This window comes from Seriola lalandi, unplaced genomic scaffold, assembly GCF_002814215.2.
Source record: "Seriola lalandi dorsalis isolate HSWRI2012SDOR001 ecotype SW California unplaced genomic scaffold, Sedor1 jcf7180002053122, whole genome shotgun sequence".
NCBI lineage: Eukaryota > Metazoa > Chordata > Actinopteri > Carangiformes > Carangidae > Seriola > Seriola lalandi.
This window is the reverse complement of record NW_019523675.1, coordinates 47439-70807: the sequence shown is the minus strand read 5'-3', so window position 1 is coordinate 70807 and position 23369 is coordinate 47439. Positions and strand designations below refer to the sequence as shown.

The 23369-nt window shown below is 40.5% G+C and overlaps 3 protein-coding genes across 3 annotated transcripts in view; all 3 read right to left on the bottom strand.

The window, feature by feature from the left end:
• Positions 1-23369, bottom strand: part of LOC111651030 (titin-like) — a 126495-nt gene that overhangs the window by 71195 nt on the left and 31931 nt on the right. The window contains exons 31-38 of the mRNA XM_087172542.1: positions 11358-11402; positions 9122-10750; positions 8527-8577; positions 8019-8414; positions 7650-7928; positions 7027-7296; positions 6767-6906; positions 6527-6653 (exon numbers count right to left, since the gene is read on the bottom strand). Of these exons, the coding sequence (XP_087028668.1) occupies positions 6527-6653; positions 6767-6906; positions 7027-7296; positions 7650-7928; positions 8019-8414; positions 8527-8577; positions 9122-10750; positions 11358-11402 (2937 nt within the window). The remainder of the gene's footprint in view (positions 1-6526; positions 6654-6766; positions 6907-7026; positions 7297-7649; positions 7929-8018; positions 8415-8526; positions 8578-9121; positions 10751-11357; positions 11403-23369) is intronic.
• Positions 414-5379, bottom strand: LOC147819464 (myosin-binding protein C, fast-type-like). Its single transcript, XM_087172539.1, has 2 exons — positions 5061-5379; positions 414-4958 (listed from the first exon to the last, which is right to left on the bottom strand). The coding sequence occupies exons 1-2, from the start codon at positions 5317-5319 to the stop codon at positions 4471-4473; spliced, it is 747 nt and encodes a 248-aa protein (XP_087028665.1). The 5' UTR covers positions 5320-5379; the 3' UTR covers positions 414-4470.
• Positions 12539-21731, bottom strand: LOC147819463 (uncharacterized). The gene has a single exon (XM_087172537.1). It carries the CDS (start codon positions 21019-21021, stop codon positions 13141-13143), a length of 7881 nt encoding a protein of 2626 aa, XP_087028663.1. The 5' UTR covers positions 21022-21731; the 3' UTR covers positions 12539-13140.

Below are 23369 nucleotides of genomic sequence, written 5' to 3'. Positions count from 1 at the left end.
AGCAGAAGCAGAACAACTTGAATGAACTGACAATAAACCAGCCCTTGAACATCTCATCATCAGAACATCAGTGAGAATCATCATCAGGACATTTATAGATTATTTTAATCAGACTGAATTCTGAAACTGTGAATCTGTAATAAACATCAGAATATTATTATCTGTATCATTTCTATTATTATTGTTAGTAACAGTCGTAACAAATCAACAGTTCAAGTGTTTTATCTATGATCTATATATCTGATTATATAAGAATCAAAAATTAATAGGTACTGACATATCTAAAGTTAATAAAGGTGAGATTAACAAGATTATTGATTATTGTTGATTATATTTTTCTAAATGTAAAAATGTTTTACACATTTTCAGAAGGTCTGAGCTGTTTTCTGCTGCGTCTGCTTGGTTCTGTTTGGTTCTGTTTTTTTTTTTTTTTTTAAAGTATATTTTTTTGGGCTTTTATGCCTTTAATGGACAGCACAGTGTTTGTTTTAATTAGCATTACTATAAAAACTCACTGTTGCTTTCAGAAAAAAGGCAAAAACTGCCCTAAAAAATAACTTAAAAAATCGGATCTCTTCATCTGGTTCTTGTGTGCTCCTGGTTTTGCTTCAGTTTTAGTTTTTTAAGAGTATGAAATGATCTAGCCCTGAAAAAAATCTTATATAAAGATTTATGATGAATAAAATAAAAATAAATGAAAATAAGTGAACACTATCTGAACATTATAACATGTATGTGAACACTGACATGGACACTGAGAGAGGAGACATTCACATGACAGTTATGTCTCCATCGTTGGCTCAGAGGTCGCAGCCGTGTTTCCACACAGTTACAAAGGGACATTGAGATGTGAGGGCTGGTTTATCCTCAGGTGTCATGATCAATAATCAACATCACAAACACTCAGAGAACACGATACAGTGATGGAGGATGGAGATGAACGGCGCCGAGGTGTCGGTGAATGGCGGTGGGCGGGGCCTGATTCTGCAGTCCTGAACTGAAGTTCTGGGGGAAGGGGCCGGATCGCTGCAGGTATTACCTTCGATGTTCAGCTCGGCTGTGGTTTTGTCGGTGCCACAGTCACAGGTGAACACTCCCATGTCGCTCTTCACCGCCTTCTTGATGACCAACATGCGCTTCTTGCCGTCCGACTGGAGGAGAATTTTCTTGGAGGGAAAGATTTCGTTCCCGTCCTTGAACCATCGGACCTCGCCAGACGCTTTGCTCAGCTCGCAGGACAAAATCACCTCGTCCTTCTCGACGGCGGTGTAGTTCTGGAGCTTGGCTGTGAAGTACAGGTCGCCCTCTGCAGGAGGACACCAGCAATAACCAGTTTAAAACAAAACGTAAAAATATCAACAGGTAAAACAGAACGAGGTGGACAATGGACCTGCTTGATAACGTACAGACAGACCGACAACACAGTGGGACAGTTTGGGATGTAAATTAAAAGGGAAAGGAAATCACCAGTGTATTGCTATCGCATCTCAATTTACATTAGTAAATGGCAGCATGTGGAGTGACAGTATTTATAGTTACAGGCAGGAAACCTCATCAATACTGAGGTGATATCTTCAGTATTGGTTCTGGGAATGTAGACCATGACCTGATCATCTCTACAATCCTCTGCGTCCCTCTGGAGAGGGATACTAACCGAGCACCGTGAGCATGGCCTCTGACGTCTTGGCCATGGCCTCCACTCTGATCATGGAGGTGTCGTCGGTGGTGACCTCCTTGAAGGCCAGCGTGTGGACTTTCCCGTCCTCCGACATGTGCACCACCTTGCTCGGGTGCAGACGGACGTCGTTTTTGTACCAGACCACTGGGATTTTTTCATGCGAGAGTTCAACGCTGAACTCTGCAGTTTCTCGTTCCTTCACAGTCACATCTTTAATCGGCTTGATAAATTCGAGGCGGATACCTAACAAACAGAAATTATATGTGTATATATATATATGTAATTAAACATAAACAGTTGGGAAAACATCTAAAGATTAAGATTATAATGGTGCCTAAAAGATCGGCACTTTTTACTATTTCTGTGCTCGACTTCTGGACATTTAGTGTTGTTGAGAGATTTTGTCATTGACAAACAGCCCAGACGAAAAGCGAGGTTTTGCCCTCATGTACACATCGTACCACTCCTGATCTGACTATTTACCTTTGATAATCAACTTTCCAGACGTCCTTTTATCTTCAGCCTCAAACATGTATTTGGCTTCGTCCTCATATTTGGCAGATTTGACAATAAGCGTGTGACTCTTTCCATCCACCAGGAGTTCATACTTGTCATCACTTGACAACTCCTGAGATCCCTTTAGCCAACGGAAGCTTTTGGGCTCTCTAGAAATTTCCAGTTCAAACTTTGCCTCATCCTTTTCGTACACATGCACATCAGCCAGTGGTGTAATGAATGACACTGGGAGTTCTGTTGATTCAGACAGGTAGAGTTAATATCAAGGTGTAGACTGAGAAGCAGAAAGAAAACCTGTGTGCTCCATCTTTTCATTGTCAAAGAGGAAAACCGTGAGCACAGTGCTTTGCTTGGAAAGGTGTTAAGATTCTGCACATGACGTGAACGCTCACCCTTCACTTTCAGGTTAGCAGAACACTTGGCGTTGGCGGCAGCAAACGCCACCTCGCCTGTCTGCGGCACTTTGCAGTTGTACAAGACCAGAGTGTGTTTGGCTCCGTCCTCCACAATCTCAACATCCTGCAGATGGCCAACAAACTTCAGCATTTCAGCAAACACATCAGGACTCACAGAAAAGTGATCAGGGCACGGCATGGTCAGTTCACTGTCATTTGTTAGCTAACGAGAGATCAACGTTCATCTTAATGCTGACAGGTTAGCATGTGAAACTTTTCAATACTTAGGATTCTTAACGAGATCCACATCCAAATGAAAGTGAATCAGACCACGGCTGAGATAATATCTGCTGAGATGTACAGTATTTTAAAGACACATACGGCGGATGGACTGAGGATCTCTCCGTTCAATTTCCACTGGCCGTGGACGTCGTCCTCACTGAGCTCGACCTCAAATCGAGCCGTCTCTCCGTCAAACACTTCAACGCCATACAGCGGTCGAACCACCTTGATGTGGCGAGCTGACGTTCAAGAGAGGGGACATTTAAAAACATTTAAACATTCAACACATACACAGGACATATACTGTATTTACAGTATCTACACACACACACGTATATACACATATAGACAACAGACACACACAGATAGAGTTGCCCATAATTTAAGGTAGAGCTTCTGCTTTGGCACCAAACAGAAACCTTAAGTTAAGGTCCTGTAAAGAAACCTCCTTTATTGAGCTTCAGACACTTTCATTGGACCATAAATAACCAAATGGCTCTCAGTGGTGGCTCTAACAGTAAGGGCCTTGTCACACCTACAGTTGGTTTGCTCTGCTCTGATTCAGTTGATGAGTTTGTAAGATTGTCTGGCTGGAGCAGGAAAGTAAACACAGGAAGGAGGTGACAGGAACAATCTAGCTCTAACTTGTGAGTTCACCTGCTGGTGAGGTCGGATAAAGTTCAACTCTTTCACAACAAAAACGAACCGCTCCAGAGTTTGTTTGGGACTGGACCGAGACCACCTCCTCGAAAGGGTCTTGGAGTGATTGTTCTGGTCCAAACGAACCATACCAAGGGGGAAAATGATACAGGGTTTCATTTCACCCTAAGAAACAATGTGATGATCCAGTTTTGCAAGGACAGTCTATGGGCCAGCAGAAAAGTTTTTACAGGTGTGAAGGTAAATCAATTAATCTGGTCATGTCACTGCAAAAAGGAAATTCTGATGAGCCATTTGGTTCAATATGAACCGATTAGAATAGTGTGGTGCCACAGTTCTACAAAAGGTACTGAAGACCAATGAAGGGGACAGATGCTCTCTTATGGGAACCATGAAAACCTTCTGAAGAAGTGTCTTCATGAGAGACAAACAGACAAAAAAGCAGAACATTAAGAGGCAGGTGCTCCGAGTGCAAAAACTGACTGAAAGAACTAGGTGATGGGGCGTGAGGTGTGGTTAGGAGGCGGTGCAGGTGAAGGGAAAGCTAAAGAGGTACGTCAAGAAGGGAGAAGGTGCCTCAAAAATCTAAAACAAACTCTGTCTTTACCTTCAATGTGCAGTGTTGCAGTCGTCTTGTCTGTTCCACAGTCACATACGTACTGTCCTTTGTCTTTGTCCCCTACTCTCTTGATCACAAGGCTTCTGCGTTTGTCCTCAGCCTTAATAGTCACCGTCTTAGAGGCCTTGATCTCGGCCTCATTGTGGTACCACATGACATTGACATCTTTGCTGAGCTCACAATCTAGAACCACCTCGTCTTTCTCCACTGCAGTATAGTCCTGCAGCTTAACCGTGAAGTATGCGTCTCCCTCTGGAATGGGGACATTTTTGGGTGACTCTCCATTGCACATGTACAACACATGAAGTATATGGTACGAGTCAGACACAGGACAAAACAGTAACACAAAAAAGACGAGGAACACAAATGCACAACAAAGAAAAACAGACACAGAAACAATGTCTCACAAATACACAATAACGTTGTGTTGTGCAACCTGCACTGGAACAAACATGGACAAATTGTACAAATAGCTGTGGAGAAGAAGAAGAGACACACGAGACGATGACAGAGAGAGGACAGGTGGTTGCTCTTGGTTTACCTATGACTGTCAGGTTGGCCATGGAAGGAATTCCTTTGGCCTCAGCCTTAATCTGGCACGTATCATCTAGAGTCACTTCCCTTATTTCTAGCACGTGTTTCTTTCCGTCCACTTGAGTGAGCACTGTTCTGCTCGGATGAATTTTAACATCGTTCTTGTACCAGGTGACGGGGATGTTCTCATGAGAGAGTTCCAGCTCGAACCAAGCCGTTTTGCCTTCTTTTACAGTTTGGTCCTTTATTGGTGAGATAAATTTGAGCCTGATACCTATAATTGCATTAATAAAGCATATTCATATGAGTTAGCTTGCAAGAGGAGGCAACCCACTCAATGAATAGTTATGTCCAGTAATGATGGTCCAGCACTTACCCTCCACTGTGAGTCTAGCTGTTGAAGTTTTGCCCAAAACCTCAATCGTATATTCGTCCTCATCATCAAACTCACAGCAGTTTATGATCAGCATATGCTTCTTTCCATCATCGATGATGTCATACTTTTGGTCTGGGGTGATGATGTCAGCCCCTCTATACCACATGACCTTAGAGACATCCTTCGTGATGGTGCATTCAAACTTAGCCTGTTTCTTTTCAGGCACAGAAACATCCTTCAGTGGGACAACAAAGTCCATTTCGATTTCTGGGTTAAAAGATGACACAGGTGCAGTACATCAACAACACAACAAAACACAACAACAGCAACAGTCTACAGCAGGTGGTCAGTTTACCAAGTACACCCTTGTATGCTGCTGTGGGTTATACCCATCCATGGCTCCAGAGGTCTATAGAATAATACCACAGGGGTATGAGGGGGTATTGGGTATTTGTGAAAACACTACGCTATTGCTTGTTGCTAGATTAGTGGATTTTAGTTCACTGATGGTATACACAGCTCATCACATCTTATCCTATAGAAAATCTGTTGGAGACATCTTCAGGTTGTGCAGGTCATCTAAGCAGAATGACATCACGGTGCATCTCCAGGATTGGTTAGGATGCATTGCGTTGAAGGCTAAAATGCTGTCACCAAGGAACTTTGTGTTGTTGGCTTTGTTGGTTTCCTCGTTGGTTTCTGGTTGGTCTTGCTGGTTTCTGGTTTGTCTTGTGGGCTTCTTGTTAGTCTTGTTGGTTTCTGGTTGTTCTTGTTGGCTTCTTTGTTTGACACATTTTCCAAATTCTGAGAACAGTTTTATCAGAACTCGAGAAGAATCTTATTGTCTGTGCCATTCTTCTTTCAACATCAGGTCCTCACCAGTTATGTTCAGCCTGTGACTACTGGGGAAAATCAACCATTTACTGATGTTCTAACGTTAAATCAAACAGTTACTGGACTCGGACTGGTTATTACTGTTATTTTTTGGTAAAACTAAGGCAATGTGATTTCATGTCTGGTAGAGTGACCCATTAATGAACATGGGTTTGGTGTAACTAATAAACTGGCCACTGTGCTTAGATTTAACAAAACACATTTAACCACAGACAATACGAATGTACTGTAGGGTAACATCACAACAGACAGACAGGTTTATATTTTCCACTGAACACACTGTAATACAAACAGAACAACAAATACAGGACACTGTTTTGAGCACTGGAAATACCTGGGCTCCCACGTGAAAATTCCTTTTCGTCTTCTTGGACTGCGTAAAGTCTCAACGAATGGTGCAAATAATGAATTCCACTTCTCAAACCTATTAAATAAAGACCTAAGGTCCGCTCTTATGTGCCATAAAGCTTTATTTTGTTGCCCACGGACCTTACGCCTTTATTTTTACAGCTAATATCCTAAAACCATGGTACACTGTAGTTCCGATCCTGGATACCAGGAATACGTCTTACCTTTGACATTGAGCATTGCATTGGTTACAGCATTCAGAGCCTGGTAGGACACTTCTCCAGCCTGGTCCAGTTGGCAATTTTTCAAGATGAGCCTACGAACTGTACCCTCCATCTGGATATCGCACATCTGATGAATACATGACAGTACGTTTATATTTAGAAAATACTGATAATTAACATGCAAATGTAAAAATACATGCATCTAGACTTATCTGCCAAAAACAAGTCCACCAGTCTTACCGGGGATCTGGTCAAAACCTCTCCTTTGAGCTTCCATTCCCCTGGAACATCATCCTCAGAGATCTCTGTCTCAAATGTAGCATCTTCCTTCTCAGTCACCTCAATGCTGGCCAAGGGCCTCAGGATTTCAGCCTCGCGCTCTAAGGAAGAGGTTGTATTAGTACTCATAAATATCAACCAAATGATAGAAAGATAGAGAAGATAGAGAAGTATTTGAGGGGCTCAAGTTTAAAGGAAGGTAAATAGGCAGACAGATAAACCTCCTAGTGTCAGCTTCGCAGTGTAGACACGTCCTTCCACCTCCATGGCATATTGTGCCACGTCCTCAGGCTGACAATTCTTGATAGTGAGAGTCAGCTGCTTTCCTTCCTTCTTGATCTCAACCTTGTCAGAAGGAGTGATCTCATTCTCTCCTTTGAGCCACTTCCAGTTGGGAGTCTCCTTGAACAACTCGCATTTAAATATAGCAGCTGCCTTCGGTTTCACATGCTGGTCTCTCAGTGGTTTCACAATCCAGTCTTTGATAATTTCTGGTGGAGTTAAACACAATGTACACTATTAATTACTATATTAAATATTACTAAAATATAGTCGGAAGCAGGGAAGAGGAGCTAAAATTGGCTTAATCGTAGTGAAACTTGTCTAATTTCAGGTGGTTTTCACAGATTTCAGTTTGAAGTGATGTTTAGGGAGAGAATTCAGAACAATCGCAAGATACAGTTGTTAAGTTGGTAACCAAAAAACAAGAATGGGCCAAACATGGTGCCCTGAGGTACGATGACCACCATTCCTGCCATTATTCATTCCACTATACATTCCTGAGAAAGCGACAAAACTGGTATCGTTTCTGTATTTACGGATATGTAAAATCTCTTTTTCTTACCAATCACTTTTACACTTGTTGTAGTCTTGACATCCTCCTGGTTGGCCACTTCACATGAGTAGGAACCAGCATCGTCATCTGTGGAGTTCTGGATGGTCACAGCGTGCTGCATACCAATGACATTGATCTGGATCTTGTTGGCCTTTTTCTTCAGGACCTCACCGTTCTTCTTCCACACCACATCTCTCTCTTTGTTCAACTCACAGGTCATGTACAAAGGCTGACCCTTCAGAGCCGAAGTCTCCTCCTCCAGCTCTTTGATCCATTTCACAGGGAGCTCTGTGAGCAGAGAAAAAGGAAATGAGCAATACAACGCTAGCTAGTGCTTAAATGGGATTATAAGAGAATTTAAGGCAGAAAAAAGAATACCTTCAACAATGAGCTTGGCTGTGCATGATATTTCCTTGCCAGCGTTCTTGGCCACACAGGTGTATTCACCAGTGTCGGACAGCTGGACATCAATAATGTTCAACTTGCGATCCTTGCCATCAGAAGTGAACTTGTGCTTGGGGCTCTCACGCAGGTTGCTGCCATCTTTCATCCATGAAGTGATGGCGGTGGAAGGTGAGACCTCACAGTCAAACACAGCAGCCGAGCCAATAGACTCGGCTTCCTTCAGCACGATGTCCTGAAGCTTCTTGATGAACTTCAGTGGGACGGCTTTGAGCTTGAATCCTCCGAAGGGATCCTCTGGAGGCGATGGGCCCTTTCCACCAGGCCTCAGGCCCCGGCCCCTGCCTTCTCCAGGGGACGGGGTCTGCTTGGCTGAAATACAGATTCAATTGAGATTTTAATTTCAAAGGATTCTGGATTTTCTTGCTGGGAATTCACAGCCACAGTTGCTAGGTTTTGATAGGTTTATAAAAACAACACTTACGTTTCAGCCCTCTACCTCTACCTCTTCCTGCCTCCTCTGCTGGTTGTCCCTCTGTTCAGAAACAATGAAAATAAATTTGCTGCACACAATGTAATTCTATGTCAATGTCTAAGTAAATAAATAATAAACATGCCATGGCCAGGAAGTGATTGTGATGGTAAATAATGACATTAAAATGAAGGCAGACAAAAACACAATAATGAATAATGAATAATTCAATTTTACTGTGACATGGTCTTCACACAATGAGGAGATGGAATAACAAACAAATGTAAAGATGGCATGAGTGGGGAGAACACATGTTGGACTGATGAGAATGGTGTGATAATGAAATGGCAGACACACAAATGACATGACAGAAATGACAGAAAGCAATGAATATGACCTGACAGTGTGACAACAAAATGATAATTAACATAAAGAAACAAACAAACATGAAAGAGATGGCGTAAATTGCGTCACACTTAAAATATGGTGGGTAAAGATGAGATTTAGATGGAGGTATGATGGTGGTAATGGGTAGAGATTATTCAGGGCATGAAGGGCGGGTTTTTCTCAGTTGTCACCCAACAAGTTGGGGCCGCCACCGTCTCACCTCTCCTGGTCACCCCTGGAACCTCCAGAGCACCTTCTTCTCCTTCACCTTCCCAGTCTTCTGAGCCGTAACTCTCTCTGGGAACCATCTCCCAGCCCCAGGCCTCCTCTTCCTCCTGTGTTGCCTCTCCCTCTGCTTCAAACTCTTCTTCAAAGACCTCCTCCTCTGGCTGGGTGTCGACCTTCTTCATCTGCACAGCTCCAGGGGAGATCTCCTTCACCAGGGGGACCTTCCCTTTGCCAGGTTTTGCTGGTTCTGCACTCTTCTCCTCTTCTGGTGACGGCTTCTTTGGGACCTTTTTAAGAGTCACAGCTTCAATAGAGTCTTTTGGTGAAACTGTTTTAGGAACCTTTTTGAGTTTATCAACACTTGGCTTCCTCTCAACAGGGACCGACTCTGCTTCTTTAAGCTTTTCAACTTTAGGAGATGGTGTCTTTTTCAGCTCAACCTTCTTAAGCCTCTCCACAGGCTTCAGAGAAACTTCTTCCTTCTCCTCTTTTGCCTTAGGTGTGAATCCCTTCTTCAGCTGCATAGGTTTGGGTTCCTCAGGAGCCTTCTCCGGTCTCTTAACAGAAGCTGGCACCGGAGACGCCGTCTTCTCCACTGGAACTGCCTCTACTTCCTTTGGCTTCTCCGGCTTCTTCTCCGGAGCCTCCGGGATCTCAGGTTTCTTCGGTCTTGCCTCTGGCTCTCGTTCTTTTGGTTTTTCATCTGGACTTATGCGACGGCGGTGCAGGTCGTCGGTTGGCTTCTTCTCTTTCTCCTCTGCTGGCTTCTTCTCAGGCTCCGCAGCCTCTTTGGAGGGCCTGGAAAAGGGCTTCAGCTTGACGCTTTCTATCTCTTGTTCCTGTGTTGGGATTTTCTTCACCTTGACGGGAGCTTTAACCTCCTCTGGCTCTTTCTCTGGAGTTTTCTTTTTATCTACTGGCTTTGACACCTTGGCCGGTGGCTCCTTTATCTCTGGAGGTGTTTTCTCAGGTTTTTTGGGAGGTTCTTTGGTTTCCACCTCTCTGGGGATCCTCTCGCCTTTCTGGAAAGGCACAGTGTCCCTGTCTGCCCTCTCCTTTTTGTCTTTCTCTGGCTCCTCTGCTGTTTTAACAGGCTTTTCAAATGGTTTTAATTTGACTACTTCTGGTTCCACTTCATCTGAAGGCAATTTTTTAACTTTCTTCAAGGCTGCACTAGGCGGTGCAGGTTCCTCTTCCTTAAGTGCTTTGGGAGTTTTCTTAAGAGTGATCTTATCTTCTGGTTTCTCGTCTTTTGGGGTGGGTTTCTGGCGGGTCCACGCATCTTTGGGAGCCTCTGCTTCTGCCTTTTCTTTTGGTTTAATAATATCTGGCTTTTTCACCACATCTGCTTTCTCTCGAGGCTTCCTCTCCTCCACAGGTCTCCTGGTGGCGACTGACATCTCAATCATCTCTTCCTTATGCACCATTTCCTCAACACTGAACACAGTGGTCTTGGTGACCTTCTGAGGTTTTTCCTCTTCTTCAGCCTCTTTAATTGGAACTGATGGAATCTTCTTCAGTTTAATAATCTCCAGTTCTTCTTCCACTTCCCTCATGACTCTGGTTGTTTTCCTCAAGGTGGGAATCTCAAACGTTCCATCCTCTTCCAACTGAATTTTACCTTTTTTGAGCGGAACCGGCAGCAAAGTTTTGACATTACTTACAGACAGATATCACATCACAATATGTACAAACACACACACACAGACACACATACTTAATACTGGGAAAATGACCAAAATAAATACAAAAATACAGAGAAAAAAAAAAGAAAGACAAAAAACCCTCAATAATTGGTTTTTAAAACCTAATAAAAAAACAACTTCAGATGACAACAGACAAAAGGACAAAAACAAGACAGAAAAACTTTCACAGAATACAGAAAACACACACACACACACACACACACACATATATATATATATATATATATATATATATATTTTTTTTTTAATTAATAGATTTGAAATAGGTCTGTGGAAAGCTTTTGTTGTTTTGATATGTGTGTGATGAACCAAATAGATTAGTGGTCAACTCCTTGATTTTCTTTGGACATTTAGTCTCTCAAAATGTCCAATTGATGATTTGAAACTCAACTGTGAAGCAGGTGTAGTTTTTAGCTTTGAGGTGCTTTAACAGAAGTAGGTGGCGTTCCTTTATAGCCTACAAGTCCTGTTGCTGTGTACTGTGTGCACTGAGGTAAAGTGAGTGGTAATCGGTGCTCTTACCTTTCTTGACTCCTCCCGGTGTTTGGACGGGTCCCTTGGTTTCATCTAATACAAAGGTATAGTTCAGAAAGTTGTTAATTAGGCCACGTACTCAGACTGAACAGCATTTTAATTGGTTTAAAAATGGGTAGACCTTAAGAACCTGTCATCAAACATTCAGAAATAATGAATGTTTTATACAGAATGTTGATGACAGTGGTGACTGAAATACAAAGTAAAGCAGTTCAGTATCACATGATGTAGTTGAATGACATGAAAAATAGTATCATAAGCAAAGATAAAGAGGTGACATGAAGTTGTGTAGCATGCTTGTGTTGGATTCAAGATCAATGAATTAATGACCAAAAAACAGGACACACAACATAAAAACAACAACAAAAACCAGATAAGACAGACTCACAAGGTAATCAACAACAGTGAAGACACACAAGTGTGTGGTTATACAGTCAACATCTGCAGTGACATAATAAGGTGTGAAAAAGATGAAAAGCCCCCCAAAAAAATCAATCCAACAAAAAGGATTATTTCTTCTCAGTCTTTTAAATGCCTCTACCTGTTTTAGGAGCTATCTTTTCTACCGTGATCGGTTTTTCTTCTTCCGCAACCACCTTGGTCGGTTCCTCAGCCTTCACAACAGGCTGTGGTACGGTCACTTCAAGTATAAAAAAGTGGAATTGAAGTATTGTCAAGAATTACCAAAACACACACAAGGCTTTGGTAAGAATTTGTTAACAATTATTGTCTGGATACCTGGCTTAGTTTCTTCTTGTGGAGTAATTCTCTTCTCCAATTTCTTTGCTTTGTCAGTGACTTCAGGCCGTTTGGCAGCTTCTTGAACTTTTACAGCAGCCTGTGGTTTGATTTCTTAAAGTACAAGGTATACAGGGAATTCAACAGAAAGTTCTCCACAGACATTTCATTCTAGCTCCGATAGCTTGTCAAAACTTAGAGCCTAAGTTCATTATGCTAGTTGATGTTTATAATGACCCTGTTTGCTTTCTTTTCTTTCCATAGCACTTCAATCTCTTCAGTGACTTGAGTAATATGTTGGGTTTCTTCAGGATAAAGTTTCAAAGATTCAGATTTGCTCAAGAGTGACATTCTTTTACGAATGTCTTAAGAAAACTCAGAAAACACACAGACGTAAACACCAAAACACATTTAAAAGAGAGGCTGGGTACCTGGTTGAGGAACAGCTGGCTTTACCAGTGGTTCTTTGACTTGTGGTGGTGACTCCTTCTCCTTCACAGGAACTTGGAAATGAAATTATATGACAATCAGAACCTCACTAAGATTGATGGGGTGAGCACTGAAGCATGCAAAGACAAATAACAAAGAAAACCCACAGTGAAAACATGGACGAGGAGAAGAAATTTCCAAGAAATCTCCACAAAAATATCTCACCTCAGCTCATCTGTGAAAAACATTTTGTCTCAACACACACAGGTACAGTGACAAATAAAGGACACAACAACAGAATTAGAGAAAACAATTAGAAAAACCCAACATACAGAATGGGACTGTGGTGGTTTAGATATCGGGTGATAAGAAACCAAAAAAAAGAGACTGTCTCAGTCGACAGCATGGTGGTTCCTCACGATGACCAAGAATACAGTTTGTGCCCAAACAAAATGGGTGATATGATATGGATATCCTCTTGAAATGATGACGACAAAGAGGTATGAATCTGATAAATTTTATAGTGGATGATAAAGGAGGGGTGTACGACAATGTTTGGTGCTCAGATCAAAAAACACGTGCTCGTGACAGAGAAAATTTTTCCCTATATACCTCTTGACGATTCTTGAAGGGAGGCATTTTCTTTCCCTTCTGGTTCCAAAGACAAAACCCTTCTTTCTATGAAGGATTGACGTCCCTCAACTTCTCCCTCCTTTCTGGTTATGGTTTCAGCTTCCTGAGGAGGCAGGTATCGGACATGTGCCTCCAGACAAGACTGTTCAACCTCTGATTCCCATTTCCTGGTGGCACCTTCCCCATGTTCTGGAGCATCTGTTTTGTAGTGAGCAGTCTTTTTCTCGACCGTCTTTGGCTTGGTTGTATCTGTTACCGAGGGTTTTCTGACTGTGGGCTCATGCCAATGCATCACATCAATATCATCTTTTGACTCTGTTGTTGTAGGTACGTATTTTTTGGAAATCTTCACTTCTTCATCGAACATCTCTGGGGACTGATACATTTTCTTACTTCTTTTTGTGGGTGTAAGTAATTGCTCAACTTTGATTTGTTCTTGTTCTCTGGTTTTTAAATCAGTTTTTTCTTTTTCATGAAATTCTTTGATTTTGCCTTTCCCTATCACTGTTTCTGTCTTGATTTCCTTGGGTTTAGCTTTCTGTTGTCTTTCCAAAGCATCCAGCTCAATTGATGACTCTTTTGATGTTGTCTCCAACAGAGATGTAACTGTGGATTGCCTTTCAATTTGTTCCTGTCTCTCTCTCATTCCTTCTATGTAACTAAGTTTTGCAGCTTTGTCCTCAATTATGACTGTTTTTGGCCTTTCATCTTTGTCTTTAATGTATAGTTTAGTTGTTTTAAATTCCTGTTCTGTTGTGGCTCCGTCTTTGAGAATATACTTTTCTGGTCTACCATCTGCTGTAAGTGATTCTGTAGATGTCACCTCAGTTGTAGGCATTACCACAGCTTTGCTTTCAGTGTGGTCCAGCTTCATCTTTGTTCCTTGAATAGGACTAATAGTAGCTGTTTTATCCATATCCATCCATAACATCTGCCTGTTATCTATTGTGGATTCGTCTTTCTCTAATGAAATACCATCAGACTTGTAAACCTTTTTTGTAAATGTAATGCCTTCTACTAGCTCATCAGGGGAAATATATCTTAGTGGAGTATCTGATGTAATATCTCGTTCTTTTGCAATCAACAGTTTTTCATATGCAACATTCATTATAGGTGTCCTTGAAGCTTTTCTTTCTATTTGTTCCTGCTTTTCTTCTGTAATCGTAGTAACACTGAGAAAAACATCCTTAACTGTGTCTGTTTTAGACTGAATGCCTTCAACTGTAACCTGTCCTTGATCTTTCAGGGAGTCTGCTTTCTTTGGAGATGTACTATCATATTTACCTTCTCCATGCCTTGGTGAATGGACAACCGCCTTTGCTATAGTGTCTTCTCCTTCCTCCTTTTGGTGAGTAGCAGCTGTCATTTTTGCCATTTGTTGAGTTTGTGTCTGCTTCGTTGGTACTGTATCACCCACAAATGCAATTTTGTCCATTTTAAATTGACTTGTGACTTCTTTTACTACTTCTACACTTTCCTTGGCAGAAGCTGGAGTTTGTGAATGTCTTATGAGTGAACCCTCACTGGATTCATAAATGTCCTCTTTCCTTGATGCAATGTGTTTTACTAGTTTGTCAGGTGTAATAAATCTTTGGAGAGTATCTGACTTAAACTCTCCATCTTTAACTATGAGATGTTTTTCAGATGCAACCTCCATTACAGGTGCAATTGAAATTGTTCTCGCTACTTGTTCCTTTTTTGTTTCTGTTACTTCAAATGGAGTAACACTACCATATTCATTTTTAACTGCAACTGTCCTGGACTGCACGTCCTCAGGATAAATTTTTGTATGTTTGTCCAACATCTGTCCTATCTTTTTGACACATTTTGGTTCCTTTGACTGAATGCCTTTAATCTCTGTGTCTGTCAACCCTGTTACAGGAGTAACAGCTGTCTTTTTGTCAGTTTGCTTTAGGGTATGTTTTATTTTTTCAGCTGGAGAAAATGTGGTGGTTTGGTCTACAACTGTAAGTTTTTCCGTAGCTTCTTGCTCTACTGAAGATTGTAGATATTTTACTTCTGGTTTTGATGTAACTGAGGCCTTTCTTTCAATTTGCATGTGACTTTCAGGTAATTTCTCTCTAATGGGTGTAACCTTCTCTGTTTTATCTTGAACTGTGTCTACTTTTGACTTGATTTGTTCAGTTTTAATGTCTTGGTGACTAGACTCCATTCTCTTTGGTGAAACATCATCCATTTCATAAATATCCTTTTTTATTGATGTTATATCTTTCACTAGCTGATCAGGTGTGGTATACCACTTGAGAGTGTCTGATTTAACATCTCCATCTTTAACCATCTGAGTTCTTTCAGATGCAAACTCCATCACAGGCGCCACTGAAAACTTTGTTTCAACTTGTTTTCTTTCTGTTACTTCAAATGGAGTAACACAACCATATTTATGCTTTACTACGACTATCTTGGACTGCACTTCCTCAAAAGAATTTTTTGTACTTTTGCCCAGCCTTTGGCCTTTCTCTGTTTGGGATTTTGATTTCTTTGTTACCTCCATTACAGGAGAAACTGTTGTCTTTGTTTCAATTTGTTTCTGTTTGGTTTTCATCTCTTTAACAGGAAGAACTGCAGTGATCTTGTCCGTTCCAGTAAGTTTCTCTACCAAAGTGTGTTGAGCTACGTCTGGCTCAGCTCCTACTGAAGCCTCTCCTTTAGCTTCGGTTTTCTCTGGTTTATCTTTAACTACATCTTCCTTGGTCTTGGCTTGTTTAACAGTAGTATGTGAGGAAGTATATTCTGAAATAGGTTCTCCATCTTTTACAGTCTGAGATTTTTCAGATGCAACTTCCATCACGGGTGTCACTAAAATTCTTCTCTCAACTTGTTCCTGTTTTGTTTCAAATGGAGTAACGCTACCATATTCATTTTTAACTGACACTGTCTCAGCATGGATCTCTCTAGCCAAAGCCTTTCTTTTAATTTGCTCTTTCTTTGCTGGTTTTGTTGAAGGGATTTTTCCAGTTTCATCTTTAATTGTTATCTCGTGAATTTCGACTAATTTCTGGGCTTCCTTCTCAGGTGTAACTTCTGCCTTTGTTTCAGTTTGTTCCTGCCTTGTTTTCCTTTCTTCAAGAGGAACATATTTGACTGTTTTGTCTTTCTTTGTTGTTGATTTCTCTCCTCTCATGGTCAGTGATATTTCTTTCTTTTCAGGAATGGATTCAAATTGATTGTTGTCTCCCTTTCCTGTTTCTCTATCTATAACAGCTCCAGAATCATATTCTGCCAAAGACTTTGCATAGGTTACTTCAGGCTCAGTTGCCTCAGAGGCCATGCTGTGAATTTTTTCCTGTCTTTTTAGGGTCTTCTTTTCAATGGGAGCCACTTTGTCTATTTTACTTTTCACTGGGACTAAGTTGGATCTGATGTCTTCAACCATAATGTCTTTGACCACATCATCAGACGTGATTGTCTGTTTTTCAGTTGCCTCTTCGATTAGCTGCGTCGTCCATTGAGGTACCCCTGAAGTAATTCTTTCAACTTGTTCCTGTTGGATTTGTGTTGGTTCAAAAGATTCTTCACCTGTAATCTTTTTATACTTGCCTGACTTTGGCCTTTTGTCTTTTTGAGCCTCAACTTTCTCTTGATAAACAGATTTTAATATATCACTTTTGACTGGTTCTACTGACCCAGTTTCCTTGACAGCATCTACTCTCAGAAATTGCTCTTTTTCCTGTTTTGTTTTCTTGTCTTCAGTCAGCAGTGTACTGCCCTCTTTAATTGAGACAACCACTGACTGGAATTCTTCACCTATTTTATCTCCTGTCTTTGGTACTTTTTGTGATCTCTTTATCTCTGATGCTTCTTCCTTCGAGCAGCAAGGCCGAGACTTAGGAATTCCCTCCTTTCCTGTATTTTTAGTTCTAGCAAGTTTTTCTTGAGTATCTTGCTCCAAAGATTCTGCATATGTTACATCCTGCTCAACCTCAGATGCACAAGGGACTTTTCTTTTAATTTGCAGTTGCTGTGTTTTTGGTGCCCCATCGTCAACTAGGGTCACTTTTACCTCATCCTTACCTGTGATGAATTTAGATAGGATTTGTTCATCTTCAGCTTCTTGAATTTTGGCTAACTTTTGTCGTCTGTCCTTTTGAGATATTGAGTCCTTTAGAGAAATACTGCCTTTCACAAGAATTTCCTCCTCAACTACTGCAAATTCAGCTTCTTTGGTTTCTGCATGTTTTTCAGGAGCTAATTCCAAATCTTTAGAAGTTTCCTCCATCAAAGGTGTAACTGAAACCTTTCTCTCCAATTGGTCCTGTTTTGATTGTGTCTCTTTAAGAGGAGTAGCTTTATAAGTTTTATCTTTAACTGTACTGAACTTGAGCTGGTCTCGTTCAGCTATAACCTCTTGAGGTCTCGTAAGGTCCTGTTGGGGTTCTTGTGAGGATGCTGATTCCCTTTCTGATGTATCAATTTCCCCTTCGAATTCTGCGTGCTCATTATCAACCTCTTTAGCTTTTACATGTTTTTCACGTGTACCTTTAATTTGAGTCACTTTTTCAGTTTTATCTTTAACTGTGATGAATTTTGGTGGGATTTGTTCATCTGCAACCTCTTCAGTTTTGGCTAACTTTTGTCCTCTCTTCTTCAGGGATATTGATTTCATCTGAGAAATATCCTCTGACCCACTAATTACCTTATCAGCTGCTGCAAATTCAGTTTCTTTGACCTCTGCATGTTTTTCAGGAGATAATTCCAAATCTTTAGAAGTTTCCTCCATCAAAGGTGTAACTGAAACCTTTCTCTCCAATTGGTCCTGTTTTGATTGTGTCTCTTTAAGAGGAGTAGCTTTATAAGTTTTATCTTTAACTGTACTGAACTTGAACTGGTCTCGTTCAGCTATAACCTCTTGAGGTCTCGTAAGGTCCTGTTGGGGTTCTTGTGAGGATGCTGATTCCCTTTCTGATGTATCAATTTCCCCATCGAATTCTGGACGCTCATTATCAACTTCTTTAGCTTTCACATGTTTTTCACGTGTACCTTTAATTTGAGTCACTTTTTGTGTTTTATCTTTAATTGTGATGAATTTTGGTGGGATTTGTTCATCTGCAACCTCTTTATTTTTGGCTAACTTTTGTCCTCTCTTCTTCAGGGATATTGATTTCTTCTGAGAAATATCCTCTGACCCACTAATTACCTTATCAGCTGTTGCAAATTCAGTTTCTTTGACCTCTGCATGTTTTTCAGGAGCTACTTCCAAATCTTTAGAAGTTTCCTCCATTACAGGCGTAACTGAATCCTTTCCTTCAATGTGTTCCTGTGTTGTTTTCACTTCTTTAAGAGGAGTAACTTTAAAAGTTTTATCTTTAACTATACTAAACTTTAGTTGATCTTTTTCAGCTATAATCTCTTGGGGTTTGGTGAATTTCTGTTGTTCTGATACTGACTCGCTCTCTGTCATTTGGCATCTTTCTTCTGTTGATACCTCTTCTGTTATAAGGGTCTTTCCTTGGATTTCTTTAAGTCTTGGTTTTCTCCCTTCAATTAGTGTAACTTTAGAATATTTGTCTTTAACTGTGGCAAGGTTTGATTGTACTGAAACAACAGCAGCCTCTTTAGGTTTGGCTAGCTTCTGTATTTTTTCTGTCAGTAATTCTTCAGATGTTGCTGCTACCAAATCTGCAACTGATGTCTTTCTTTGAGGCCGATCCTGCTTTATCAGTTTCTGCTCTTCAGTTTTAGCAACCTTATTGAGTTTGTCCTCTGTCTCATCTGTCTTTGACTGGACTTCTTTTAGTTCAATCTCATTTGACTGACTTTCTTTGGTTGTAACCTCCTCAGATTTGTCTAGACTTTGACGTCTCTCCTTTTTAGCTTGTTCTTGTCTTGTTTTTATCTCTTTGGTTGGAAGAACTCTGTCTTGTTTGTCTTCAGTTCTAAATAGCTCTTGCTCAACTTTTAATTCTAGGTCCTTAGTTTCTTTTAACATCAGTTGTCTTTCTTTTAAATGAATTGGTCTTGAAGGAGGAATTTCTTCTGCTTTAACAGTTTTATCTTTTCTCACACTGTCTTTGACTTTTGTGGTATGTTTTTCTACCAGTGTTTGTTTAGGTCGTCCCTCTATCTCAGTTTTCATGGAGGTCAGTTTTTCAGTTTGCTCCTGTCTTGGTTTTGTCTTTTCTTTTAGACTTACTTGGACATGTTTATCTTTAATGAGAGCTGCCTCAAACTGGTTTTCATCTTCAACTGCTGTTTGCTGTCTCACTCTTTGAGCAACATCTTTCTTTGGGGTCTTGCTCTGTGATATGATTTCACCCTTTTGTAAGGAATCATCAGTTGTGGTTTCTTTTTCTGACTCTGGATGTCTGACTTCTGTTACAGGAGTAACTGAAATCTCTCCATCGGGTTTCGTCTCTGTTGTTCCTTCCATAGGACTGACTTTGACCAATTTGTCTTTAAGTGTAACTACTTTGGACAATATAGATTCAGGCAGAGGCCCGCTGGTTGACAGTGGCATTTCTTTGTTTAACATTATAGCTGAGGTCTTTCCTTCTTTCCGTTTCTGTTCTGCTTGTTTCATGTTTTGGTCTTTTGCAGTGACTGCCCTCAACTGAAAACTAGCAAAGTCTTCTATGTTTTCTACAGCCTCTTCTTTTTGTTTTGATGGTGGCATTTTCTTTTTATAAACCTCTTTTGGTTTTTGTAATTTCTCAATTAGTCCTACACCTTCACTAATATGTTCGCCAGTTAGAGGGAATTTTTCAGAAATGTCTTCCTCCATTAATTCCTTATCTGTGATGTGTTTTTCCTGAGTTGGATCCTTTATATCTGGTCTCTTGTCTAATGTCTTTTTCAAAGTATCAACTTTGTTATTTTGTATTTCTTTCTCTGAGTGAATTTCTTCAATCTTATTTTTATCCTTATGTGATACATTTTCCAAAGGTTTGTCCTCTGCAGTTTCCAATGCACTTTTTTTGGATCGTGAATCTCTCTCTTGTCTGATTGGTTTCTTAGAAAATGTTTTCTGTTTGGCAGCCTTGGGTTTTCCAGTCATTTCTGCCTTTAACTGGATGTTCTCAGTAGTACACAGCTGTTCCTCTTCTTCCTCAGATTCTATGATTCCAGGTTTGGAAGATATCATTTTGCTTGGTTTAACACGCTCTGAAGAATCGGTTTCTTGTATCTTTGAGGTCACTTCAATATTTTCAGCCTCTAAAGGTTTGTCTTCTACTTCATCTTCCTTTAATATGCACTGGAGACCGGCCTTTTCTAAAGGCTTACTGTCTGTCATACTGGTTAACTCAGGTTTTCTAACTGATAATTTAGGTTTATCTTTGAGCCCTTGTGTGAAAATATCTTCCTTCTCTTCAGAATCAGCCTTAAAAGTCACATATTGAGGTCCCACCACCTGTTTTTGATCAGGAACACCTTTAACACAAACTGGCTCTGGACTCTCAACTTTTCTTTGACTACTTTGAGAAGCTTCCTTATGCTCTTTTGTATCTTTTTTAATGTCTTTTATTTCTATACCTGCTGTCGGAGAATCAGTATTTTGGAAAGAAAACTCTTCAACTTGAGATTTTTGTTCAGTAAGTTTGTCCTGAACTGCCACAACTGTTTTCTTCTTGGACACATTTTCTGTCATGACCTTTTCTTTAGTATTTGGGGTGAGTCTCATTTTAAGGCCCTGTGTCTTTAAACCATCAGTAACAGATATGTCACCACTTATTTCAGACACTTCATCAGGTTCTTGCATCATACTTAAAATCCCTTGTTGCACAGATCTAATACTTTTGCCCAGAATTTCTTCTTTATCCTTGTCGTGCATTTTAGCTTTTTCTTCAACTTCTTCTCTTTCTATGATATTCTCTGCAGAGGACACTTCCTTTGACATGAAATGTTTCGGGATTTTCTGAGATCCTTCTCTTTTCTCAGCCTTTAAAAGGCCAGAGATGGCCTCTTGAGGATGGAAGAGTTTAAGAGGTGTGAAGACAAAGCACCATGTGGCGGTGCCAAGAGATTAGGAAAAAGAACACAAAAACACAGACACAAACATTTGGAGTTAAACAAGACAAACATAGAGCATAGAAATAATAAGAAAGTAGTAAGAGCTGACAATCAAGGACAAGAAAATATGGTGTCGTTGTACCTCTTTCTGGTGTTTTTCCTTTTATCTCAGCTTGTGTTTCAGGAGACAAAGTAGTACCAGTGGTTGAGGGAATGGTCTCAGCCTTGGCCTCTGGTTCTTTAAAGATAATCAGTTTTTGTTTAATATAAGATATTAATATTTAAGAGAGGAAAACACAGGAAGAAAGACAGACTTCAAACCACTAAGAGATAGAAAAAAGAACCTTTAAAAAAAAGAGTACAAAAACAAACCAATAGAATAGTGTTGTAGGGAACACAATCAACAGGGAAATGTGACATGAAGAGACATTCACAAATGAGGTGAAAAGAGATGAACTGTGGTTGATGGTGGACTGAGGTTGAAATGATGAATATGGGTGGTTGACCAAGGTTTGGATAAAAAAGAGCAAAGACTGCACCCAAACACAGAGACATGGAAAAGTTAAAGATGAAGATGATCATGTTAGATTTGAAATCTATATACCTCTGGCAGCTGTTTGTGGGGAAATCCTTTTCTTCTCTGGTTTTGAAGGGACTGAAGGTTTTGTATCTTCTTTTATCTTTTCAGTATCAACTCTCTGAGGACGGATATCTTTGGATTCCTCTTTTTTCTTATGTTCTGCTTCAGCTTTAGTCTCAGTCTCCTGTTTGATCACTTTTGGCGTCTCAAGGTCGATATCTGTTACTGATTCTTTTGGTTTGGGGGTCACCTCTGCTTCAGGTTTTGGTTTTTCAGCTACTTTCCCCATTTTTGTCTCATCAGATTTTACCTTCTTCTCTCGCTTCTGTTCAGCTAGCTCATGTTTCTTTACTGACACACTGGTCTCATCTTTTCTGGAGTCGGAAATGTCAGGTTGTTTAATTCGAGTTTCGTCCTCAACTTTTGTTGGTTTGTCTTCAAGTCTGACTTTTGTCCGCTCAATTGTAATTTCTGTAATTTCCTCAGCTCTACTGTATTCTTCCTCTGGAGAAGCTGATATTATCTCCACATCATGATCAAATGATTCCTCGTATGTGACCTCTTTCTCACTTTTCAACCTTTTCAATTCTGTGCTAATTATAGTTGGGGAAGGTTTGGTTGTATCTTTCACTGACTCTATGTCCTCAGTTTTGTCTATTTTGCGTCTCTCTCTGCTTTCTGTTTTGATGCTCATCTCCCTTCCCTTTTTGACTGTCACACTAGTTTCTTGCATAGAAATGACCTTGTCTGGCAGGTGTCTGACGTATGTGCTGTCTCTCCTCTCGTCTGTAATCTCCTCTGTTGGTGACTCCATTGTCCTGACAAAAAACTCCCCCCCAGTTTTTTCATCCTGCGATGTTGTGACCTCTCGATCTATGTCCGATTCTCTTTTCTGGACTGTAACTATAGTTTCTTGTGTTTTAGGGACAACCCTTTTTTTGGTCACCCTGGTTTCTTTCCTCTGTGAAGTTTCAGTAACAGATATCTCACCTCTTAATTCAGACGTTTTGTCACTTTGGGCTGGTTTTTCTGTGGTACTTAAGACATCTACTTCTGATAACAACACTATGGTCTCGCCCAGATGAGCCACTTTGTCCTCGTACAATTCAGCGTGTTTTTCCACTACCTCTTCGTGTTCCCATGTTTCTTCTGCGGGAGACACTTTCTCTGTTACATAATAAACTTCCTGTATTTTCTGAGATCCTTTTCTTTGCTCAATCTTGACAAGTGTTGTAGTTGCTGGAAGTTTTAAGAGGTGTTGAAGAACAGGCGTCATGTGGCGGCGCCAAGAGAAGACAACAAAACACAAAGACAATCAGGAGTGTTAGAGAGAGACAGCACAGAGATTAAGAGGCTAATGTTTCAGGTGATAATCCACCAGATAAAGATTAAGATGGTTAGAGTACTTCATCGTGTGTTCAGATGGTTTGTACCTTTTTCAGGAGGAGGGACTTTTTTCTCTTGTTCAACCTCTGTGGGCCGAATCTTCTCAATCTTCTTAGTTTCTATTACTTATAAAGAATTAACCAGTTTTTAATCCAAGATGGTGCATGAGGAGAAGATTATTGTAAAAGAAAGGAATACAGACAAAGTTAACAAACAGACAAACAGAAATAACAGGCACACATTAAATAACACAAAACACATCAAGCAGT